General features: G+C 36.6%; 1 protein-coding gene across 1 annotated transcript in view; it reads right to left on the bottom strand.

The window, feature by feature from the left end:
- The window catches only part of DCC (DCC netrin 1 receptor), a 1168069-nt gene that overhangs the window by 102299 nt on the left and 1044060 nt on the right, over positions 1–21710 (bottom strand). The window contains exons 21-23 of the mRNA XM_060310806.1: positions 18986–19018; positions 15054–15089; positions 3860–3925 (exon numbers count right to left, since the gene is read on the bottom strand). Coding sequence (XP_060166789.1) covers positions 3860–3925; positions 15054–15089; positions 18986–19018 — 135 coding nt within the window. The remainder of the gene's footprint in view (positions 1–3859; positions 3926–15053; positions 15090–18985; positions 19019–21710) is intronic.

Raw genomic sequence — 21710 nt, 5'->3', positions numbered from 1 at the left:
AATATAACATTACCACTATAGTTGGTGTTTTAAAGAAAAGTAGAGTTCATGTAGAAAGGTATAACATGAGGATGTGATACGAGGTCATGGACAGAGGAGGGAGGTCATGAAAGGCCTCATTATAGAAGCGACATTTAAGCTAAATTATGAAGTGTTGCTAGGAGTTAGTTCTTGTTCCTTTACAAGGGAACTGAGAGCAGACTGTGCGTGTGTCTGGAACACTGGGAGCAAAAAGGAAATGGCACAAAATGAGGCTGAAAAGAGAAACAGGACCTTGTTCCCATGAGCTCTGTAGATCACATTCAGTTATCCTCGGTAAAATCACAGATGGTTTAAGAGTTTTCAGCAACGTGACAGGCTTGATTTGCTCCAAGGAGACATCTCTTCCCTCTGCGTGGAGAGGGGTTGGTGGTGGAAAAATAGAGACCAGCTAAGAGGATATGGAATTCTCCAGGTGAGAGTTGATGATAGCTTAAACTGAGATGGTGGCAACTTCAGTCAAGCAAGGAGGACACGTACACAATATAGTTTGAAAGTAAATGAATAAAGCAGATTGCACTTGGGGCAGGAAAGAAAGGAGGAGTCAGATTCAGGCCTCAGCAATATCCTTATGTCTAGGATGAGGGAGAGGGCGAAAGGGCAGGTAGGCTCAATGGGGCAAGAACAAAAGTTCAGTCTTGAATATGTCAGGGTTGAGATCTTATGATGAATTGTAAAGAGGCAGCTAGAAGGTCTGTGTTAGATATATAAATGTGGGAGCTGGCATACAGATGGAATTTGAAGCCTGGGAGTAGGTGAGATCACCAAACTCAAGGGTATAGAGTGAGCAGAGATGCTCTCTCAAGACAAATCCTCTAGTATTCAGGTGGAAGGCGAGGACGTGGCAAAAGGAAGTGAGTACCAAACGAATTTCCCAATGATTACTTGACAATGGGACACTTTTTTCTCAGAGATTCTCATGGGACCCATGTACCCTGGACCAACCTTTTGGGAATGCTAACCAAGCTTAGTGGTTGTTAACTGGGGAGATTTTGCCCCCCAAGGGGAAATTTGGCAATGTCTAGAGACAGTTTTGGTTGTTACAACATGGTAGAGGGGAAATACTACTGGCATCTAGTGGATGAAGGCCAGGGATGTTGCTAAACATCCTACAGTGCACAGGATGAACCCAACGACAAAAAAATTATCCAGTCCCCCAAAAATTATCCAGTTCCAAATGGCAATAGTTTTGTAGTTAAGAAACCCTGATCTAGGTTAACACTTTCTATGTTCAGATGAAAAACTGAGATCCAGAGAGTTTAAGTGACTTGATTCACACATTTCTAATCCATGGCAAAGTCAGTTCTAGAACCTGGGGTTTGGGATTAGTCTGAGGGCCTTAACATCATTTCAGATAGATAATGTTTAGATAGTAGGTGGGCAGAGCCTCTCGTAGACTAGAGCTTGAGAGCCCTGGGACACTCTAATTATCTTTACTTAAGGGAAATCAAAACTAGAGGGAAAATCACAGCTTTTTCTCCTAAACACAGAGTTTAAGTCATGTTTTACAGAATACCTAATACAATTCTAAATATACAAAAAATAATTAATAACATTAATTTTTAAATAATGCTTCACCAAAGTATCAACACCTATCAAACTTAAGTGTTCAAAGGTTGAAGTCAATATAACAACGCTTTTGCAGGGTTTGTAGATCTCTTTACCAAAATTACTAATTTTGAAAATTTTAGGAAAAGCTACCAACAAAACGAAGTTGGTGATTTATCTTCCCCAATGAAAAAAGGATTGAAGTGAAGTAATTTTCGCTGGTGTTATCCTTCATACAAATATAAACTACAAAATCACATTTTCAGAAGTTGAAGATTTTCCTGCTTTAAGAATGTGGACCACAAGATTGAATGCATCATACAAGTAAAATACTACCATATCACCACATATTAGCTTTGATTCTACCTGCCATCGGAAAATAATTTAGGAAGGCTCTTCAGTTTCCCCAATTTAATTAAGGGCTTCCAACTTCAAGAGTAAACATGAACTATAGCTTTGTTTTTCTTTATCTGAATTCCAAGAGTGCTTTTTTAAAACAGTGACACGTTGTAAGAGAAAGTAAATGATTAGCGAGGTCTAAATTTATTTGCAAGTGGCTTGAGTATCCTGACAATAAACCATTATTCTATTACAATTCTTTGAAGGGTGAATCAAGAAGTATAAGGAGAGATAGGAAACCTCTCTAATTCTGTCACTACATGAGGAGATGTATGAAATTTTCATTGTATATGAGGTTCAAAAACTCAAGAAATTTCAAGATTTTTTGCTCTTATTTATGCAGCCTACTTAGCAAAGGTGTGGTGGGGTTAGAGTTTTATCAGTCAATTTTTCACTTATATATATAATTTGAAAATACACCCCCTTCTTAAGGTATAAGACGTTAGTAGAATTTTAATTAGGAAGGTAGAGTTTTCAGATGCCTTTGCTGATTGGCTTGTAAAAGCCCAAGCTAAAGGCAAATTACATATTTACTATCATTTACTGGATAGCGAAATAGAATAGGAAATAGATTAAGTATGCCCGCTACCATCCGTGCCTCTGAGGTTATCAAGTCAGCTGAATTAATCATGTAGCCTGTAATAATTAGTTATTCCAGTAGGGATTCTAGAAATGTTTCAGGTACTTTGTTCACCCCATTCATTTAACAGGAAATGCCTAAACCATCATTAAGTGTAGCAGAAAATTGAGAAGGGGTAATGCCAACAATCTATCTAAACTGGCTCACAGTCACTGGATGCCATTCATCTATTTTATCTTCATGACTTCCTCCTGTGAGATAATGTAATCAGATCAAATTTAATTACAATTATATTTCTCACTAGGAATCTTAAATAGTAAAAAAATAAAGTGACATGCATTTCTCTCAATTACTGTCATGCTCTTCATCTGAAGTTTGACTCCTGTGAAAAGAAAAATCCTTATCTGTTAACATCAAATTTGGGCTGAGGTTTCTTTTCAATCAGAGAATTCATTTTCTTTTGAAGGGCAAGTTAAAATAGTCCATAGCAAACTTCTAAACTTGATCCAAAATTAGGATTGCCAGATTTAATAAGTAAAAATAAAGGAGGTTCAGTTAAATTTGCATTATTTCTAGTTGCCTACGGATATGTACACTGAAGTGCCTGTGTACGTTGAGATAGTAACCCCTTGCAATATTTTTCTTTATCTCAGATTCATAGGCAATTAGAAAGGATTCAAATTTTACTGGGCCTCCTGTATTTTCAGTTGTTCCATTTGGCAGTTCTATCCAAGATTAGTGTTCTTTAGGACACACAATTTAAGAGACTATACTGTTCTGTGTCTTTGGCTTACATTTGCTTCACCTGTACATATATAACCACTGCTCGGTAGTGGATGGAAACTGTGAGGAAATAATTATTCTTTCTCAATTGTCCATACTCCGATTGCCTTTTAATCTCCTGGCACTCTGACTCTTGAAAAAGTCCCACTAACTTCAGTTTATGAAAGTGAGTGGGTTTCAGTCACCTCTCTACAATAAAATTGTAGAAATATTTCAAATATATATAGTACTTTCAAACCTAGATAGTTAACAGCCAAGCATCATTTGTAAAATTCTCTATGCTTGGACTTTTCTGACTGTTTTGCGTACGTGTCAACCCTCATCGGCATTGTCTCCTGGTGGAATATGCTCCAGGTTTGTTAATAACTTCACGTTCCTATTATTCCCACTAAAACCCTAAGTCTGGGGGTCTTGGCACTTGCAGTCAATAGAAAATTTGCCTCAGACACTCTAGAATTAACAATTTTAATTAATATAACGAATCCAATAGAACCTAATTTATATACTTACCGTTGAGAGTGCTTCTATCAATCAAATTAGTATCAACTGGCCAATAACCTCCATCTCCATGGCGACCTGTTTATCCGGAAAATATACGAGAAAGTTAGTGGACCTGAAACGTGAAAGCACAAATGAAACAAAATAGACAAAAACTAACAAATATTTAAAAATACACAAACAACTGAGTAAGACTATTTTGTCCACTTCAAAGAAAGCCTGAAAAGAATGATACCATTATACTTTGCAAGAAAATGTTATTTTCTATGCGTGAGAAAAATCTGTCACAAAAATACTCTTTTAAACAAGCTAAATTCAATTCCTCACAGAAAAGCTGACCCACCCCCCTTTTTTTCTCCAATACTCTTGTTAACGTGTCACCAAAAGGTACAGCACCAGTGTTAGTGTTGCTGTCTTGAACATCTCAGAACAGAAGGAGTGGTGGTGTTGGCTCCTAGCGTGACAGAGCCCACCTCCTTCATGTTATAAGAGGTCCAGTCTACACTGTTGCCATTGGACATGACTTTGTGGCGAAGTATCATTATTACTGTACCAGGGGACAGTACTTTTTGCCTTATAACTGGGCTTTGAGTAGCCTTTGTGTTATGTGCCAAATAGGTACCTGGGAATGAGCTATTGGGTATGGAATAAAGAGTAGGGAGCGTGACACAGCCCACATGGTCTGAATATTTCTTATAAACACGCCAAGAAGGAAGGTTTCTCTAGTAGCACACATTTGGAACCACTGCCTTCTATTAGGTGTTCAACAGTTGTAAAAGTAGTCTTTAGGAGAAATGAGCCAGAAATTAACCAGAAATAATTATACTATCATCCATATTTTAATTAATAGTTTTTCACTACAGGTAATCCCCTTTTCTATTGGTACATTTGTAGAACTGTGATTATTTGGTTAAGATTTTGAGTTCTAGAATACCTATTCGAAAAAACATTTGGGAGTTGAATCTATACTCAAACACGTATGAGACTACAGCTAATTCTTTATACACTTCAGAGTGTTATTTGTGAAGGCAGTTATAATCACTGGGTGATGTCGAGGAAGCCAGCTGGGGCAGCCAGCTACGATAACACTGGTTGTTTTTCTCACATGTATAGATTTTCTTTTTCTTTTTTAAGACTTCCAAGTCCTGCTCTTGTGACATTCCTTTGCATACCAAACACTCTTCTTAATAAAGCTTTTCCAAGAGCTCATCATTTTATTTGCAAAAGAGCTGTGAAGAAACAACTTAAATCTTGTTACCAGACCACGCATTCACAATTTAAAAAACATTCTTTCAATATTAAGTCAGAGCTGAACTAAGAGGGTTAAGCTTCCAACAAGCAATGATAAATTAATTCAATCACATCATATTCTGTTTTCAGGGTAAACTGGTACATTTAAAATCTGCTGGCCAGTGACTCTGGGTATATAAAGAAGTGGGAATTAGGATGGAGGCCCCAATGTGTGTGTGTGGGGGGGTGATTGTGGAGGGGCAACTGAAATAAGCAGCAGTTGTGAACATTTTGGGGGGTTGACTGATGAGCCTAACCCTTTTCCCAAATACCTTGCTTGTGTGACTCTGACACATCTGGGGTTTCAATAAGTGGAGGATAAGCTTGGGCCACGGGACACTGCCAGATCAACATTGGAAGAAATGAAGAGAGACAGAAGTTCTGTATGAATATTAAGATTACTTTTCTCACATCTGAAAGCAACTAGATTGCAAAGCAGTCAGCCAAAGAGATGCTAACAGCCCCATCACTTAGGCCACTAAAGCAATAAATGATTCCTGTTGGGAGTATTAGAAGTGTTTAGTTAACTTGGTAAATTTCATAAGCACTGATTAAGGGAAATAGAGAACTAATTAGGCTCTGGAAGACGAAAAGTCAGTTAATGCAAAGATATAAACTACTATTGGATCCCAGAGGTCTTAAATTTTTAATGGAGCATAAAACTGATAATAATTCATTCAAAATGTATTAAGTGCCTACTATATGCAAGGTACAGTCCTGGATCCTCAGGGAAAGGGTAGTATAAAAACATTTATCAGATATGGAACCTGCCATGACAGATAGAGTTGGCTCACTGTATCCAAATCCTATACAGGCCTATTTATGGCTAATATCAGCTAACTGCAGATAGTTTTTAACTTATTCTGACTTTAAAGATTTAAGAATAAGTTAATTCTTACTATAAAATCACTATCACTGCATTGATTTACTATTACTAGGAAATCACTATTAGATTGAATTGAAAATGTTTTTCATTTATCTAGTAGTAAAAGAACTACATGCAAATAAAAGATAATGCATTATTTTTAGTCTTACATTACATGTTGCACAATTAAATTTATCTTAAAATCCCTGAATTTCCTTTTTTGCTTATTATATTAAATCTCTAATACGTATATGTATAACTGATTCACTTTGTTATAAAGCAGAAACTAACACACCATTGTAAAGCAATTATACCCCAATAAAGATGTTAAAAAAAAAAAAAACATTTTTCAAAATTAAAAATTCCAAATAAGTAAATGAATACATGGATATCTAAATATGACATTTGTGGAAGTAATATAATACATTTCAATGTATACGCATTTTATTTTTAATTATTCAAATAGAGTTCAATGTAGTTCCAAAAACTGGGAATGGGTAGTTTCTTTTTTTTTATTATGGCATTAGTAATATGATTTTACATGAACTCAGGAATCAAAATGTACTATATGAATATACTAATATATTCTACAGAATATAAAGAACTCTTTTGTTACTATGTACCCATATTTCCTTAATAATAGAAATGAGGGTGAGGAAAAGAATTAAGATGATAAAGAGTAATTATGTATCACTTAACCACCCATGGATTTCATTCAGATAATTTCATCAAAAAATCACTCCTTCCAGAAAGTTTTGATAACTAAAGCAAATGTTTTCTACTTTTCAAAACGTTTTGAAACCAAAGAATGGTGGTTTCAGGAAGAAAAATAAAACAAAGAAAATGATCCCATGTCTGACTTTAAAAAGAGGAAGACTGCATCTTTTTAGAGTTATTCAAAATAGTTTAAATAGTTTTAAATTTATTTTATTTAGGTACCTCTAAGGAAGGTCCAAACCAAAGAATTCATGCTCCTCCCCTTGGTTTGCACTCCTAAAATATTATAAATGAAAGAGTCATTTTTTATATTTTATTTAAGGGATAGATCATCCTATTTTGGCAAGAGACATATACTCCCTCCCTTAAGCAAAAGCTAAAGCCTCCATGATTTCCCTGACAGTTACTCTCTGGATTGAGGGGAAAATGGGCAGAGGTAATATGAATTCCTTTAGAAAGTGTGATTATTATATTTCTTGCTGCTTACCAAAGTGACATTTACACTCTGTTCTCAATACTTGATAAGTACTAAACTGAATTAGAATACTTTGTAATGTGTTAATAATGTAAACACATTTGAAGTTACTACTATTATACACATTAATCTCTATGTTCTTGTTCTTACACTATCACTTAAAATATTGCTTCTGTATTTTTTTATTGTGGTGTGTGTGTGTGTGTAAAATTAAACAGTATAATGTTTACATTAAACTCTTACTTATAGCACACATAGGCAGATGAAGAATATTCCCCATGATAAAAAATTTTTAGCACCTAGAAAAGATTAATTCAATTGGAATTTCAGTTCTAGAGTGGTTTTTCTGAGTGGATGTTTATAAGTTCAGGGAGGAGTGAATGGAAAATTAATATGCAGAGAACATGGAGAAAGCTGAATGTGGTAGTTCTAATCTATTTTTAATCCATCCTCCCTGAATGGGGCTAACAGAGGGTCCTTCAGAATGGCTCCCACACAATCAACCCCAAGATATGGACCATCATCTAAATCAAACGGACAGATTGGTTGTCTAACAAACATTCAATATATATCCTCCCAAGGATGCAGAGCACTCAGATATCTTCTTGATCTTAGAACTGGTTCTCTGAAAATAATTCTGGTGATAATGAAGGAAAGTGCATTGATTTTATGTCTTGTATACCAGTGGGTAAAGATAATGCACTCATGCCACATGGATACGGTTTTACTGTCCAATACACAGGTCATATTGAGACATATTTAAAGCAGATGATTCTTCAGAGGCTGAAAAATGTGGCTAAGGGAGCGATTTACCATACAGTTAATACTGCTGACTTTGAACAAAGGCATCAGGGCATCTAAAAACCAGAAAGCAAAATCATAACCTATGTCTACGATATTTCAAACATATATTAATAGGAAAAACTCATGAGCTCTTCTCACCCTCTCCTCAGGTTCAACACATTGTTTTCAAGTTAACATGAATGAAAGTTCATTGATTAAAAGAAAGTACAATGTTACTACTTCATATGTAAGGGCAGCTGACATGCCTGCCATACATTGAGGCCTGGTGCTCAACAAATACTGTGTCAAGTCTATGAGCAATAATTTTTGGGAATGCATTTGGTGACCTACTCTGAGTCACACACAGTGCAAGAGAACCAAATACCCCATTGTCCATCTTCTCCTTGACCATGAGAGGCAGTTCTTTGGGAGTTCCAATTTCTGCCTTTCTGCCATAAAATATAAATAGAGTAGACTATGAGGAGAAGTAAATTCATTTTCTAAGAATCGTCAGAAAGCAATCTAAAATATAAGATTACAATTTCACATACGAATGTTATGAACAGTGACTGTGTAGCTATTATGAAAACCAAGGCACTTTAAGAGTGATAGAAGGTGCTATTATCAGTTTTGCCTGGACCCAGGTATCAATTAGGACATTCCTGGACAAAATGGAAATTATATTTATCCTAGACATGAACAATTTCACAAAGAAACCCTTAATTCCTGGCTCTTGGTTGACATCACAGTTTGATTCTGGGTCCTGATTTCCTGAGGCATATGTGTAATCTTTTGCAGAATGTGGCAAATGATGGGTAAAGAAAGTTGCCTGAGTGATGGTCTAAAGTAGAAAAAAAGTTTACAAACGTTCCCCTCTTCTTCTATTGCAAGCACCAAAATAAAGGCAGCACTAGGCCAGAATAACGGCAGCACTAGGCCAGACCAACTGGTATCTGGATTTCTGAACATGATGGCAGAGGTCAGCCAAAGAAAAGAGAAGAAAAAAACATATATATATATATATATATATATATATATATATATATATATATATGAAATACACATATACACTTGTATATGTATTATGAAATATTTCAGAAGCACATTGGTTACTCTTATGAATTCTACTACCACTCATTTTCAACATCTTGCAAGGGACAATGGACTCAAAAGGCAAACACCAGGAGACCAAAGTACCTGTCCAGATCAACAAGATCTTCTGCTCACAGGAAAGAAGTTGGCCTCATTAAAGATTTCAGGTAAGGGGAGTCCATACATTCTTATCTATAGGACTTTAACTACAATTAGCCTATGTCTATTTATCAGGTTGCAAATGAAAACTTGTCAACTGCTTCTGATCACACACGTCATAAGCTTCCACATACGAAAAGCTAAATTAGTTTATTAGTTATTGCAATTACTATTCACATAAGTTTAGAGTGAAATTTCTGTTAAAATTGAATTGTTAAGAGAATAAAAAACAAAGATGACTTAATAATATTACTGATATCTTGAAGCAGGATGGTCTCTGAACTGTCTCCGCTCACAAGAATCTCCTTGAATGCATTCTTTCTTGTAGTGTATCTGGAATAACGGCCAGCATATGGGTCTAAGAAATCACTTTTAGATGCAGCGCAGTCTTTATGAAAATCTAGAAAGCATCCTGTTTCTCTAAACGTGGACACTTTCCTGGATGACTAGGTCTTCCCAAGAGCCAGCTCATTTACCAGATGCAACATGGAGGATGAGGCAGTCTTATGTGCGTTACAAAGGAGAACTGTTCTCAAAGGCTACTGGTGATCCACGAAAGCCTGCCCCACCTGGATGGTCCACAAGCTTATCCCAAAAGCAGTGTGAGGTATGTTTGTGTTTCAGTGAAGTTGCCAAGTAGTACATGGAGAAGTAACAGAAGAGCATGAAGGCTCTTTTCTTCTTCAAGTCACTGCATGTTGGGAAGTTGCAACTATAGTATGAAAACACTAGAATGTGAGCATCCTGATGGCTGCACTGCTAGTATGTGTAAATAATAACACTGTTGGAGCACAACATTTCTTCATTCATATATCTGTCCATGCTCCATCCATCTAGTCAACAAATGTGTTGAGTGGACCACTCACTGTTCTAAGAATTAGGGATACAAAGTGACTATTGCAGAGGCTCATAATTTAGTGAGGGGAAGATGTTAAGTGACTAATAATAATAGACTGGAATATCCAAAAGTTAAAAAATTGTAAGTCGGTGACACAATGGAAAAACAGAACGATTGACTATTTCTTCCTAGAAAAATGATGGAAGGTGATATCTGAGTTGAGAATTAAAGGATGAGTGGAAAGGTATCAGGTAGAAAAGAATGAACTGGATAAGCTCAGAAAAATAGGCAGAGATGAAATAATAAAACTGCTTATATGCTCTATCAAAGTGTCTGGAATTTTTCTTATTGGGGACAGAGATCCACTGAAGGTATTTTAAGCAGAAAAGTGACCCAATGAAATATGCATTTAGGAATATTATTCTAGCTGAGTGTGAAGAAAAAATTAATTAGGAGAGACCATTGTAATAAACAGGGTGAGAATAATATTAATTATGAATCCATGGCGTAGACATTATTAGCTCCATTTTATAGAAGAGTAAACTGTGGCTCAGAAAGACTAACTAATATACTCATTTTAAGTGGCTGAATCTGTCTGACTCTGATGATTTTATCCTTAGCGGGCAGATTAATAAATGAAAGATGAATACGGAGTGAGTTGGACAGAAATTAGAGCACCTCCTAGAGTTTATGGTAGTGTGAGGGTTTAGTGGTGTGGGTGTGACTTGAGGTGGTGGCCCCACTCTCAACAGGGCACACAGAACACAACAGACTTTGGGAAAGAAACAACATAGTTCTGTTTGTCACCATTCAGAGCACTGGGACAAATGAAGGTGACCCTTCAGAAGAGGCATAACAGAAGTCGACAAATAAAGCTAGGAAAACCCTTTGAAGATGATGGATATTGAAGCCCTATTCCTATTCCAGATTTTTCTTTCCTCTCCCTGACCCACACTCTCACGACTCCTCCTCCTTGCAAGCAAGACGTGATCAGCATTGAGCCAAAAGTGAATGTGGTTTGCAGGGCTCTGGATCCAGGGGAGCACTGCTGGTCTTCATAGCCAGTGTAACAGTAGGTACTCAATGTACTGAAAAGTAAAAAAGCCTACGAACTACAGTGTTGGAGCAGAGAGAAAAAGCAAAACCCGGTTACCAATTTATATCTTAACCGTAGTGTACTTCTCTGCACAGTGGTGTCCTAATTATGCCCTGAAGACATCCTGCAATCCTCACTAATTGAGCAGCTTCTTGGCTTCTTGATCTTCCCATTGTAGGATTTCTCTAAATAAAACTTCAAGTAATCTTTCCCTCTGTAGTTATGTGTGCTCACTCACATATTTAAAGTCCAGTCTTGTGTTTTAAGAAGTCTTTTCTGCTGCTACTCACAGTGATTCCCATCTAAAACCCTATAACGTACATACTCAGATGGTACCACCTGCTTTAGCATTTCATACTTTTCATATTGGGCTGGGAGTCTTTATATCCTAACTATACTGCATGTCCTTGAAAATGAACCCATGGAACTGGACTTCTTTCTTATGTTTCACCACACCCAACACAGTGCTAGGTAAATAGTTATAAAGGAGTGGTCAAAAAGGAGTCCAACTCTTTTCATACTGCCCATTTGGAATTTCAAAAACTCATCTGCACCCATTAGTTTGGATTCTCTCCTTTACATACTCAGAATTACAAGCAGCTGGTGAAAGGCAAGTGTAAAAATTTCCTGCTAACAAGAAATGGCAGGAAGGGTGGTGGTAAAGAAAAGGGCACAGCAGGTCAGAATCATCTGCAAATGTGACCACCATTTCCTGAATCACAGAGAACTTGGTGTCTTTCTGTTTAGCTTTAATTTAATAGATGAATAGTAAAGATACATTTTCCCTATTGGAAAAAATATTTTTGCATCTTTTTCATCTCCCCCAAGATCAATCACATATACAGTCATCCCTCAGTACCTGCAGGGATTGGGTCCAGGACTTGCCTCGGATGCCAAAATCTGCATCTGCAGATGCTCAAATCTCATAGATCACAGACACAGTACAGGATCCAACATTGCTTGAATCTGCAGGTTTGGAACAGGCAGATAGGGAGGACTGACTGTACAGTATCCACAGCCATGAGCACTATTACTTTGGGGTTCTCCAAACTCTACTCTGGATTAGATGGTAAAGTCTGTCTTTCCAGATTACTCTCTGTTTCCCAAAGATTTGTACCATAATTCAATTCAACAAATACTTATCTGGCAACTATAGTATGAGAGATTCACAATTAGAGATTGGGGGGTGCTTGGAGGCAGGGATGACAATGTCAATGAGACTGGCCCTTTGCCATCAAAGAATTTACAACCTGGCCAAGAGATTGGGAATCAAAATGGTAAACTATAAGAAAGAGACAACATAGCAAGGACTAAATTGGGTGTTATGGACACACAAAAGAATAAAAGACCAGAAAGGTAAGTAAGGCTTCTTGGACAAAAGACAATTGAGACTGAGTCTTAAAAGATGAGGACCTCTCTCAGTAAAGAAAGGGAGAATGTACTGCTAAGACTAAGAGAACAGTACCAGTTAGAGCATGGAGTCCTAAAAATACACTTTTCCAAGAGTGATTTGTGGATCTTTGCTAATAGACTGTGACATATGTGGAGGGATAAACTGGCCGTGAGGCTAGAAGGGGGAATTTGGGGTCAGACAGCCAGGACCTTGAGGTCAAAGAACTGACTTCATTCCATGAGAAACAGTGAACCACCTATGTTTCAGAAAGAAAACTGAGGAGGCAGAATCCAGGACTGATAGAAGCGGGCAGAAAATAAAGCTAGGAACTTGATATTTGGCTGATGTCTACAGCAAAGAAGGACATTCAGCAACATGGTGGGCCTTACAATAAGAACTTGTCTAAGGAACCATTTGGGACTCCCCTGGTGGTCCAGTGGTTAAGACTCCACGATTCCAGTGCTGGGGCATGGGTATGATCTTTGGTCGGGGAACTAAGATCCCACATGCCGTGCGGCCAAAAAAAAAAAAAAAAAAAAGAGAGAGAAAAAGATATCTTTTTGTATTCATGAAAATGTCTATCTTTCAGGTCTGAGAAGATTAAAATTATACCATGAATCATGTCAACTTCTGCAAGCACTGAGTCCTTTTTTTTTTTTCTTTCAAAGTAACCTATTAAAACATAAAAACTCCTGAGAGGTTGACTAGGCAGTTTCTTGAACTGCTTGCTGGGGCCAGGATAAGCATCTTCACATTTTATCAAAAGCACATTACTTGTTTTTTTTTTGCCTCTACTTTCTCACCATAGTCCTAATTTCCAGAATTGCAAAATTCTAGAGCTGAGAAAAACATGTGAGAATAGCTTTTTCAAGGGGCTGTAGCAAGCAGCTGAATAATAAAGTGAGTTGAAATTACACACCATAATAGGCTAAAAAGAGGTTTCATTTTCAATTAAATGACTCCCATCAAATGGTGCTAAAGGTTTCAATTTTTCAAACAGCAGCCTGGTTGCTGTCATCCAAACCCTGCAATATCTGGATTGCATGAACTAAATTCCAAGCTTGACTAGACTGCCTTGAAAACCTTACTTCCCTGAAATTGGAAACAATTAACATTCTGTTTATTCATGAGATTGAATCAGCTGAGGTGTAAAATGGCAGGTGTGGTGTTAAGCACTTGGCCTGCATACCCTATTGAGGGAAGACAAAGACCTTTAAACTGGGTGAATTTATGGGAAGGATGTATAAGTTTCATTATCTTGATAACAAAGTAGGAGTCGATTAACTCAGTGCATTTCCAGAAATTATACATTGGTATGAGCAGAGATTCTCAAGTTAGTTAGCCTGGGTATATATCTCAGCCTAACGACGTACACATACTGTGAGCGTTTGGGCAAGATTTAACCTCTTGGCGTTTTATTTTCTGCATCTGTAAGGATGTTGTCAGAACTAGATATGATAGAGCATGCACAGTGCACAGAAGAGTGATGGGTGCACAGTGGGAGTGCTGAAATGTGAAGCGCTACCCTACACGAAGACGCTGTGCCGTGCTTAGGTTTTTTTAAATTTTAACACCAATCCTAAAATTTGATCAAAAGAAATCAAAGGTAATTTGGGCAAAAGTCATCATTTTACAGGTGAGGATGCTGAGAAGAGTTCAGTCACATGCCCAAAGCCACACAGGTGCTCAAAGTGACAGCATGGTGCTAGAATATTGGGCATCTGATTCCATTCTGGTTCTCTTCCAGCACACACTGAATGATGCTGACGGGAAAGCCCAGAGCATTACCAGCCATTACCACGATTCAGAGGAGAGAAATTCTCTCTCCATGGTGGGAGGGCCGTTCTCAGCAGGCCGCCTTCATCTGGATCTAAAAACTGGTCTGTGAATTTATGCCTCTTTTTCAGGCCTCCTGTTTTAGGTCACCCCTCGGCAGCCATGGAGAATTAAAGATACTTGATAGTGCTTGAAGCAAGCATTTTCTTCATGATTCATATCATCAGTGATACAGATCATTTCATGAAGATTCCTGCCCTCTTTATGGTACTATGTCATGGTCACAGCACCTACTCTATTGCCCCATTGGGCAGGCATGGAAACACACATGAAATTGAAAACATTTGTGTTCATGCTAAGAATTACCAGTTTTTACATTATAGACACCTCAAAGTGGAGAACAACATTTTGGGGTTAAATGGAATCTAAGGATGCAAAGACAATCCTTTAAGATTAAAATTTTGATTTAATCATCACTTTCGAGAATTGGTCATAGTTTATAGTTACTGCTAACCTCCACTGCAACCCCAAAACAAGAAGCTTTTATAAATGCTTCTGTGAGAAACTCTAAAAGGTTTAAGCTGATTGTTGAAGAACAAAAAGCCAATTATTTTGTAAGTATAGAAACAGTCTACAAAGGAAAGACTAGAGTCAGAGATAAAGATGCTTGAATTCCAACTCTGCCTGCCACTATATTTGAGTGACCTTTTGTAAAACATTACCTTCTGCTTCCTCCTTTGAAAATCTAGAAAGATAATCTGTAAAAGAGTGAAAGAACAGCTTGAGTCTTGAAAGTGGATGCTGTAAACTGAATTATGTCCTCTCCCACCCCCAAATTCATATGTTGAATTCCTAAAACCCAGTGTGACTATATTTGGAGATATGGGCCTTTATAGAAGTAACTGAGGTTAAATGAGGTCATAAGGGTGGGGCCCTGATCCGATAGGATTAGTGTCCTTATAAGAAGACATGAGTGAGCTCATACTCTCTCCACCATGTGAGGACACAGCAAGAAGGCAGCTGTCTGCAAGCCAGGAAGAGAGCCCTCACCAGAAACCAACCCTGCCAGACTTTGATCTGAGACTTCCAGCCTCCAGAACTATGAGAAAATAAGTGTGTTACTTAATGCACCCAATCTATGGTGTTTTGTCTTGGCAGCCCGAGCTGACCAAGACAGTGGAGTTAGCACCATCCCCATGTTTCCTGAGATAAAGAACTGTCAGTATCATATATTCAGTGCTGTGGCTTCCCACTTATAACATGACCCCAGATTGAGAGCGGTTTGCTTTGTTCTCTAGAATATTCACAGAGTTGGGGTAAGAAAGCTTGATATTGGGAAAATATACACCCACTTTAGATACAGAAACTTTATAGATATATGTCAAAAGTGTGTGTGTGTGGCTGTGTATGTATATACGTAGCATATAGTGATGGAGACACTTGGTGGTTCAAAACAGGTTTTGCAAGATGCTTGTCTGGGTTTGAATCATGGTCTTGCTACTTCCTAGCTGTGTGTCTACAGGCAAATCACTTAAACTCTCTAAGTTTCAGCTTCTGTATCACTAAAACAGAGACAATAACAGCAACTCTTTCACAGTATTGTTATGAGGATTAAATGAGTTAACACAAGTTAAGTTCTTAGAACAGCAACTGATGGTGAGAGCTCCATAAGGATTAATTCTACCATTACACACGCCCACCCAGACACAGACAAATTGACAGGGTTTTTACCAAAATATGGAAAATAAAAAAGGAAAAGTGTCTAAAGCAGAGGATTTCTCTATCTTTTCCACTCACTTCACATAACCCATACAATTTCCCTACCTTGCCTGAACCTCCAAAAGAGTAAATCTGTGGTTAACCTCTAAAATCCCATGACTACTTTAAAACTTATTGGCCACTTGTGCCTACAAGAGACTAGAAAAATAATTAAGATGTGGAACAAGAGATAAGCGAATGCTAGATATAATCAATTTACACTTACGTAAAGGGGAAAAGGAGTCCTATATAAATCATCTATTATTTTCATACTAGTACTACTATTACTCAGAAGAAAATATTTTCCCCAAATCACATATGATTCAAATATAATTGACTTTTTCTTTTCACATTTATGTTCTTCAGGGCAGATATTAGATTCCAACGAAAAATAATTGTGACAAGAGACCACAGAGATACTTTTTAAAAACAATCAAAACTTTTCTCATTTCCTCTCATGTAAGTCAAACTCCATCTCCTGCTTTTCTACTTAGGATTCATCTTTGCAAGGTTAACTCTAACCCAGGGTGCTAAATTTTCTCTCTGAGCAAATTTTCTCTCAACAGAAATTCAGTGCTTGCCATAAATGTAACAGTGGGACCATTCTGCGTGGGAAGGGGGTATATTGGTCTAACAGAGAGCACAATAATGCATATTCCACTGATTTGCTATGTGCTGAGAGTGGGAACATTCAGAGCAGCTTTTTCCTACTATTTTCACCATTCTTAGAGAGATCTTTAAACTGGGTTATTTCTTGTGCACTTGGTCATCAACTCAGATGAATGATTTTGTTTACAAAGAGTTTTTAACTGCCAACAAATTTTATACGCGTTCTTGTAAAAATGTAAAGATCTTACCTATAATCACTAAATTACATGTTGTCACTCCCTCTTAATTTTACAAGTAATTTGAGTTTGATGTAAAATTTAGAACCTATCAATTTGACCAACTCTGTACCAGCGGTGATTGAATATGGGACCAACTAGTATAATATGTGACAGAATCCTTTTAAGTAATGTTAGATGAAGGAAAAGAACAATTTCCCAAATATATTAACACACTCAGGCACTGGCAATAATTCTTGGGAATTCCTTTTGTTGCCAGTAATTGATCTGATTTCACTGTCAATATGAAAATCGGAGTAAAATCCATGGAGAGTGTGTGACTGGAGAGACTGTACAAAATATATTTCTTGGTAGCTGAAAATATTATTAAGCAAAACAGTTAACTTAAAAAGTAATAGCAAAAAACAGTTAAAAGGAATCCAGAAACAACTGGAAACTCACTTATTGAGAAGCGTGGGCATGTTGTCACCCAAACGGCTAATAATGTAACTTTTTATCTGGTTCAGTTACTTAAAAAAAATGTTTGTGAGTTTTCTTTCTCTCTATGCATACTTTTTCTAAATATAATTTCAAAAATTGGGAGTTACCTGCCTGTGGAAATTCCAAATTCACTTCAGTTAAGGAAACTATGTGATGTTGTTTTAATTATTTTTGAACTGAAATAATACATTCTGCTAATTAACTATTCCTGCTTGAATTTGTCTAGCACTAATATTTAATTTACCTAAGTGAATACACACTAACTGCCAATTATTTATCATTAGTAGTTTTACAAATATTACTGTTCAGTAGATATTGGCCTTATGAAAATATTTTAAGTATAAGCAAGCAGGAACAGCTAGGTGATTAATGGAAACATGAACCCTGGGTGGACATTTCTGTGTATTGTATCATTTCTATTACTCCCTGTGTGACGCTCTAGCCATGTTCTCTTAAGCAGAGGGATGGTATATGGACCCAGAAATAAACTTGAACACAGGATCATTAAAGATAATACTACTCATGTAGACAACCTGCTACTGTTAGTGAAACTCAACATTCAGATGCTTAGTATCTGTCAATAGTTGGAAAGTATTCTTGTTGAAAAGCATGTTTTCCTGAAATCTACAACAGGAGGCCTTATGAGACATGATATGCTGACAAGGAGGTTCTGTTGACAGGTGCCCAAAGCAGGAGACAACTATACAAGCTGTGGACTCTGAACCAATACTCACGACACTGACTATAACCAGCATTTCCAAACACTCCCTTCTTTGAAGAATATAACATCCTGAAAAAAATAAAACTCATAAGCTATTCTTTTTCTCCTTTAGCATTCTACTAATTAACCTTAGTGGTAAAAGAATGGAATCCTAATAGATCAGTCTACAAATCATGGTAATAAATTCCTATCTACCTGAGAGTTGACGGATAACTCTGATTTACCTCCATTTTCCTTTGTGTAAAACCAACCCTGTTTCTCTACACAAATCGGCTTTTAGCAAATGAATGGAAGGAGGATAAAATACTGCAAGTCAAACTGGTACCTGATTCATGAAATGAAAGCTTTCTGGCTTCAAAATCAACAAAAGTAATGCCCTAAAGAAAAGTTGACCTAACTTTGTTTTTATGTATTAAAAGAAGCTCATTGTAGAGGAAAAGCACACATGATTTATGAGTTTTCTCTGTCGAGCTATAGAACTTTAATCCAGAGTTCATGAAAGGGTGCAAGAGCAGCTTGAAAATTATGCTGAGCTTAATTATACTTAATGTGAATTATTCAGAAGTGCAGACAGAGACTAAAAATTTATTTCATACAAAGAAGCTTGACATTTTAATTGGTCCTTCAGAATGGAGACAAAACAATTTCCTCTCAAGAAAATTTACATCCTCCCTATCAGAACTGAAACCTCAGCCAGGCAGAACTTCATTAATAAGATTAATTATCACACTGGTGTCTGCTTCATCAGGTGTATGGCCCAGGTGAAAAGAGGAATAGAAAATAATGACTGACATTTCTAACGGATAAGATTGATTCAGGGAGGGAAAAATGACAGATTAAACCACCATACCTTGGTCATTAGCCATTTTGTCAGGGTGTTCCACTGTGGGGAAAGAGAAATATTATTAGAGTTTGGTAGTTTCCATCAAGAAAGCTGACATTTCAAATCAACAGTTTTGTTAGCGAGTTCTCATATCAAGGCCAATGCCCTATTGAAAACAAATTGATAAGGAATTTGGTTAATGTGATTATTTGGATTAAATTAGTCATAGAAAGAAATGGAAAATAATTGTTTTGCTGTATAAATGTGTTCTAAAAGTGTTATCTGTAACATTCCTCTAAACATAAACTCAAAATGATCATCATGCAAGTTTAATTAATGATACAATTTACAGTAAAATAAAGTGCATGTCATTACCAAGTAATTATCACCCGTATATTTTAAACAAGTTAAGGAAGCTATTTTCTTGTATTCATTTTAAATTTTTCAACAAGAAAAATTTACCAATTCTCACATGAATAGGGTAAAATAATAAAATATCGTAAAGTTTAATCTAAATTCTTTGATTTTAAACCTTGTGAAGAAAAGCCTTGAATTGTTCACAACTTGTCTAAATAAAGATGAAGCATTTGTGAAACATTACCTAGTTACATTTCTTGCTCTCACAAAACGAATAACCAGTTTCCTTTCAATTGCTCATTTGGAGTGAAACCTGATTTAGACATGAAGTCCTAAAAACCTGGATAGATGAAGATTGGCTCACTTTTCTCCTGCCTCCCCCCCACCCCCACCCCGCCCGCTTCTACTCTGTCATTAAGGGCTGTCATGCAGGTTGAGGCTGAATGCTTTTTTTTGTGCATTCTTGGCAAACTTTCGGATTAGCTGTTACCAAATCTAGCTTTTGAATAGCTCAGTCACCAGAATTCAAAAGTCTACTATTTATTAGCATACTTTTCCTAGGAGAATTGAGAAATAGACTATCTAGTTATTCTAAGCCTCTTCTTTAGTATATCCAAGCAAATGGGTAAAAATGTCAATCAGATACCTGTTTCTAATTTTTCGGCTGTTTGCCATCATGTTTTATTAAGTTTTTGGCCAGATATATAGGCATAATGTGGTAACATATTTAAGAGCCAAGTATCCTTTAAAATAACACACATCAGATGTTAAATATACATCTTTAAATATCAGCTATAGAACATCTGAATTATTTTCAATGGCTAAATAATAGAGGCTCTTGAAATCATTCATCCTCCAGAAAAATAATACTGTGCTGTAAAATGGAAAGGACTTATATACAGATCATTATGAGGTAGTTACCATTCTTGGGTCTTAGTATTTTTCTGTATAAACATATAATTGTCCTTAAATTGAGCAGTAATTTTTACACTTGCAAGCATGTAAAGTTTTTCTAGTAAACATACCACAAGATATTTTTTTCAAATTGCTACCCTGTGTCCTTAAAAAAAAAAATAATTTTGTTTGAGATTTTCTTTCTTGCCATATCAAAATTTCTTTTAATATATAAGGACAATAGTTCCTGAAAGGAAATATTTAAAGTTGGCAATAGTATGCTATCCACATAATACAATGCTTTTAATTTTTATTCCCTTACATAAAAAGGCTAAAGTGTTTCATTATATTTTGAATAGAGCCCATATACATGAAATCCGTACAAAATTCCAAAAGAGTTGTAAATGAAAAAAAGTCAAGTTAAATATGTCCACTTTGCGCTGATGGCAGAAAATGTAATAACGTATCTTTCTTTGACATGTTGGCTTTCAGCATAAAAAGATAAATTTTAATTAATTAATTAATTTTATCTTTTTTTTTCGTTTCCAATTTTTTTCCAATTATTTAAGAAATAATTGACGTACATCACTGTACAAGTTTAAGATACACAACATGATGATTTGATTTACACATATTGGGAAATGATGACCACAACAGCTTTAGTTAACATCTTCATCTCATATAGGTACAGTAAAAAGAAAGGAAAAAATTGTCTTCATCATAACTCTTGGGATCTACCCTTTTATAAATATCTTGAAATATCAAATATCTTGAACGTTTGTATCTTTTGATTACCTTCCTCGAATTCCTCCTCTCATCACCTCCTACCTTTGGTAACCATAAATCTGATCTTTTGCTATAAGTTTGGTGTTTATCTGTTTGTTTAGGTCCCATCTATAAGTGAGATCATATAGTATTTGTCTTTCTCTCTCTGACTTATTTCACTTAGCATAACACCTTCAAGGTCCATCCATATTGTCACAAACGGTAGGATTTCCCTGTTTGTTTGTTTTTTTTTTTTGCGGTACGCGGGCCTCTCACTGTTGTGGCCTCTCCCGTTGCAGAGCACAGGCTCGGGACGCGCAGGGTCAGCGGCCATGGCTCACGGGCCCAGCCGCTCCGCGGCATGTGGGACCTTCCCAGACCGGGGCACAAACCCGTGTCCCCTGCATCGGCAAGCAGACTCCCAACCACTGCGCCACCAGGGAAGCCCAGGATTTCCCTGTTTTTTTATGGCTGAATAATATTCCATTATGTACATATAATTATATATAACTTTATTATATATATATAATGGAATATATATACATATATCACAACTTCTTTACCCATCTGTGGACATTTACACTCTTTCCATGTCCTGGCTGTTGCACATAATACTGCTCTGAACATTGGGATGCAGATATCTTATAGGGTTAGTGTTTTTGTTTCCTTTGGATATATTCCCAGAAGTGGAATTGCTAGATCATATGATATTTCTATTTTTAATTTTTTGAGGAAC

This window comes from Globicephala melas, chromosome 13 (genome assembly GCF_963455315.2).
Source record: "Globicephala melas chromosome 13, mGloMel1.2, whole genome shotgun sequence".
Taxonomy (NCBI): domain Eukaryota; kingdom Metazoa; phylum Chordata; class Mammalia; order Artiodactyla; family Delphinidae; genus Globicephala; species Globicephala melas.
The sequence above is the reverse complement of the archived record's forward strand: the minus strand, read 5'-3'. Positions and strand labels throughout refer to the sequence as shown.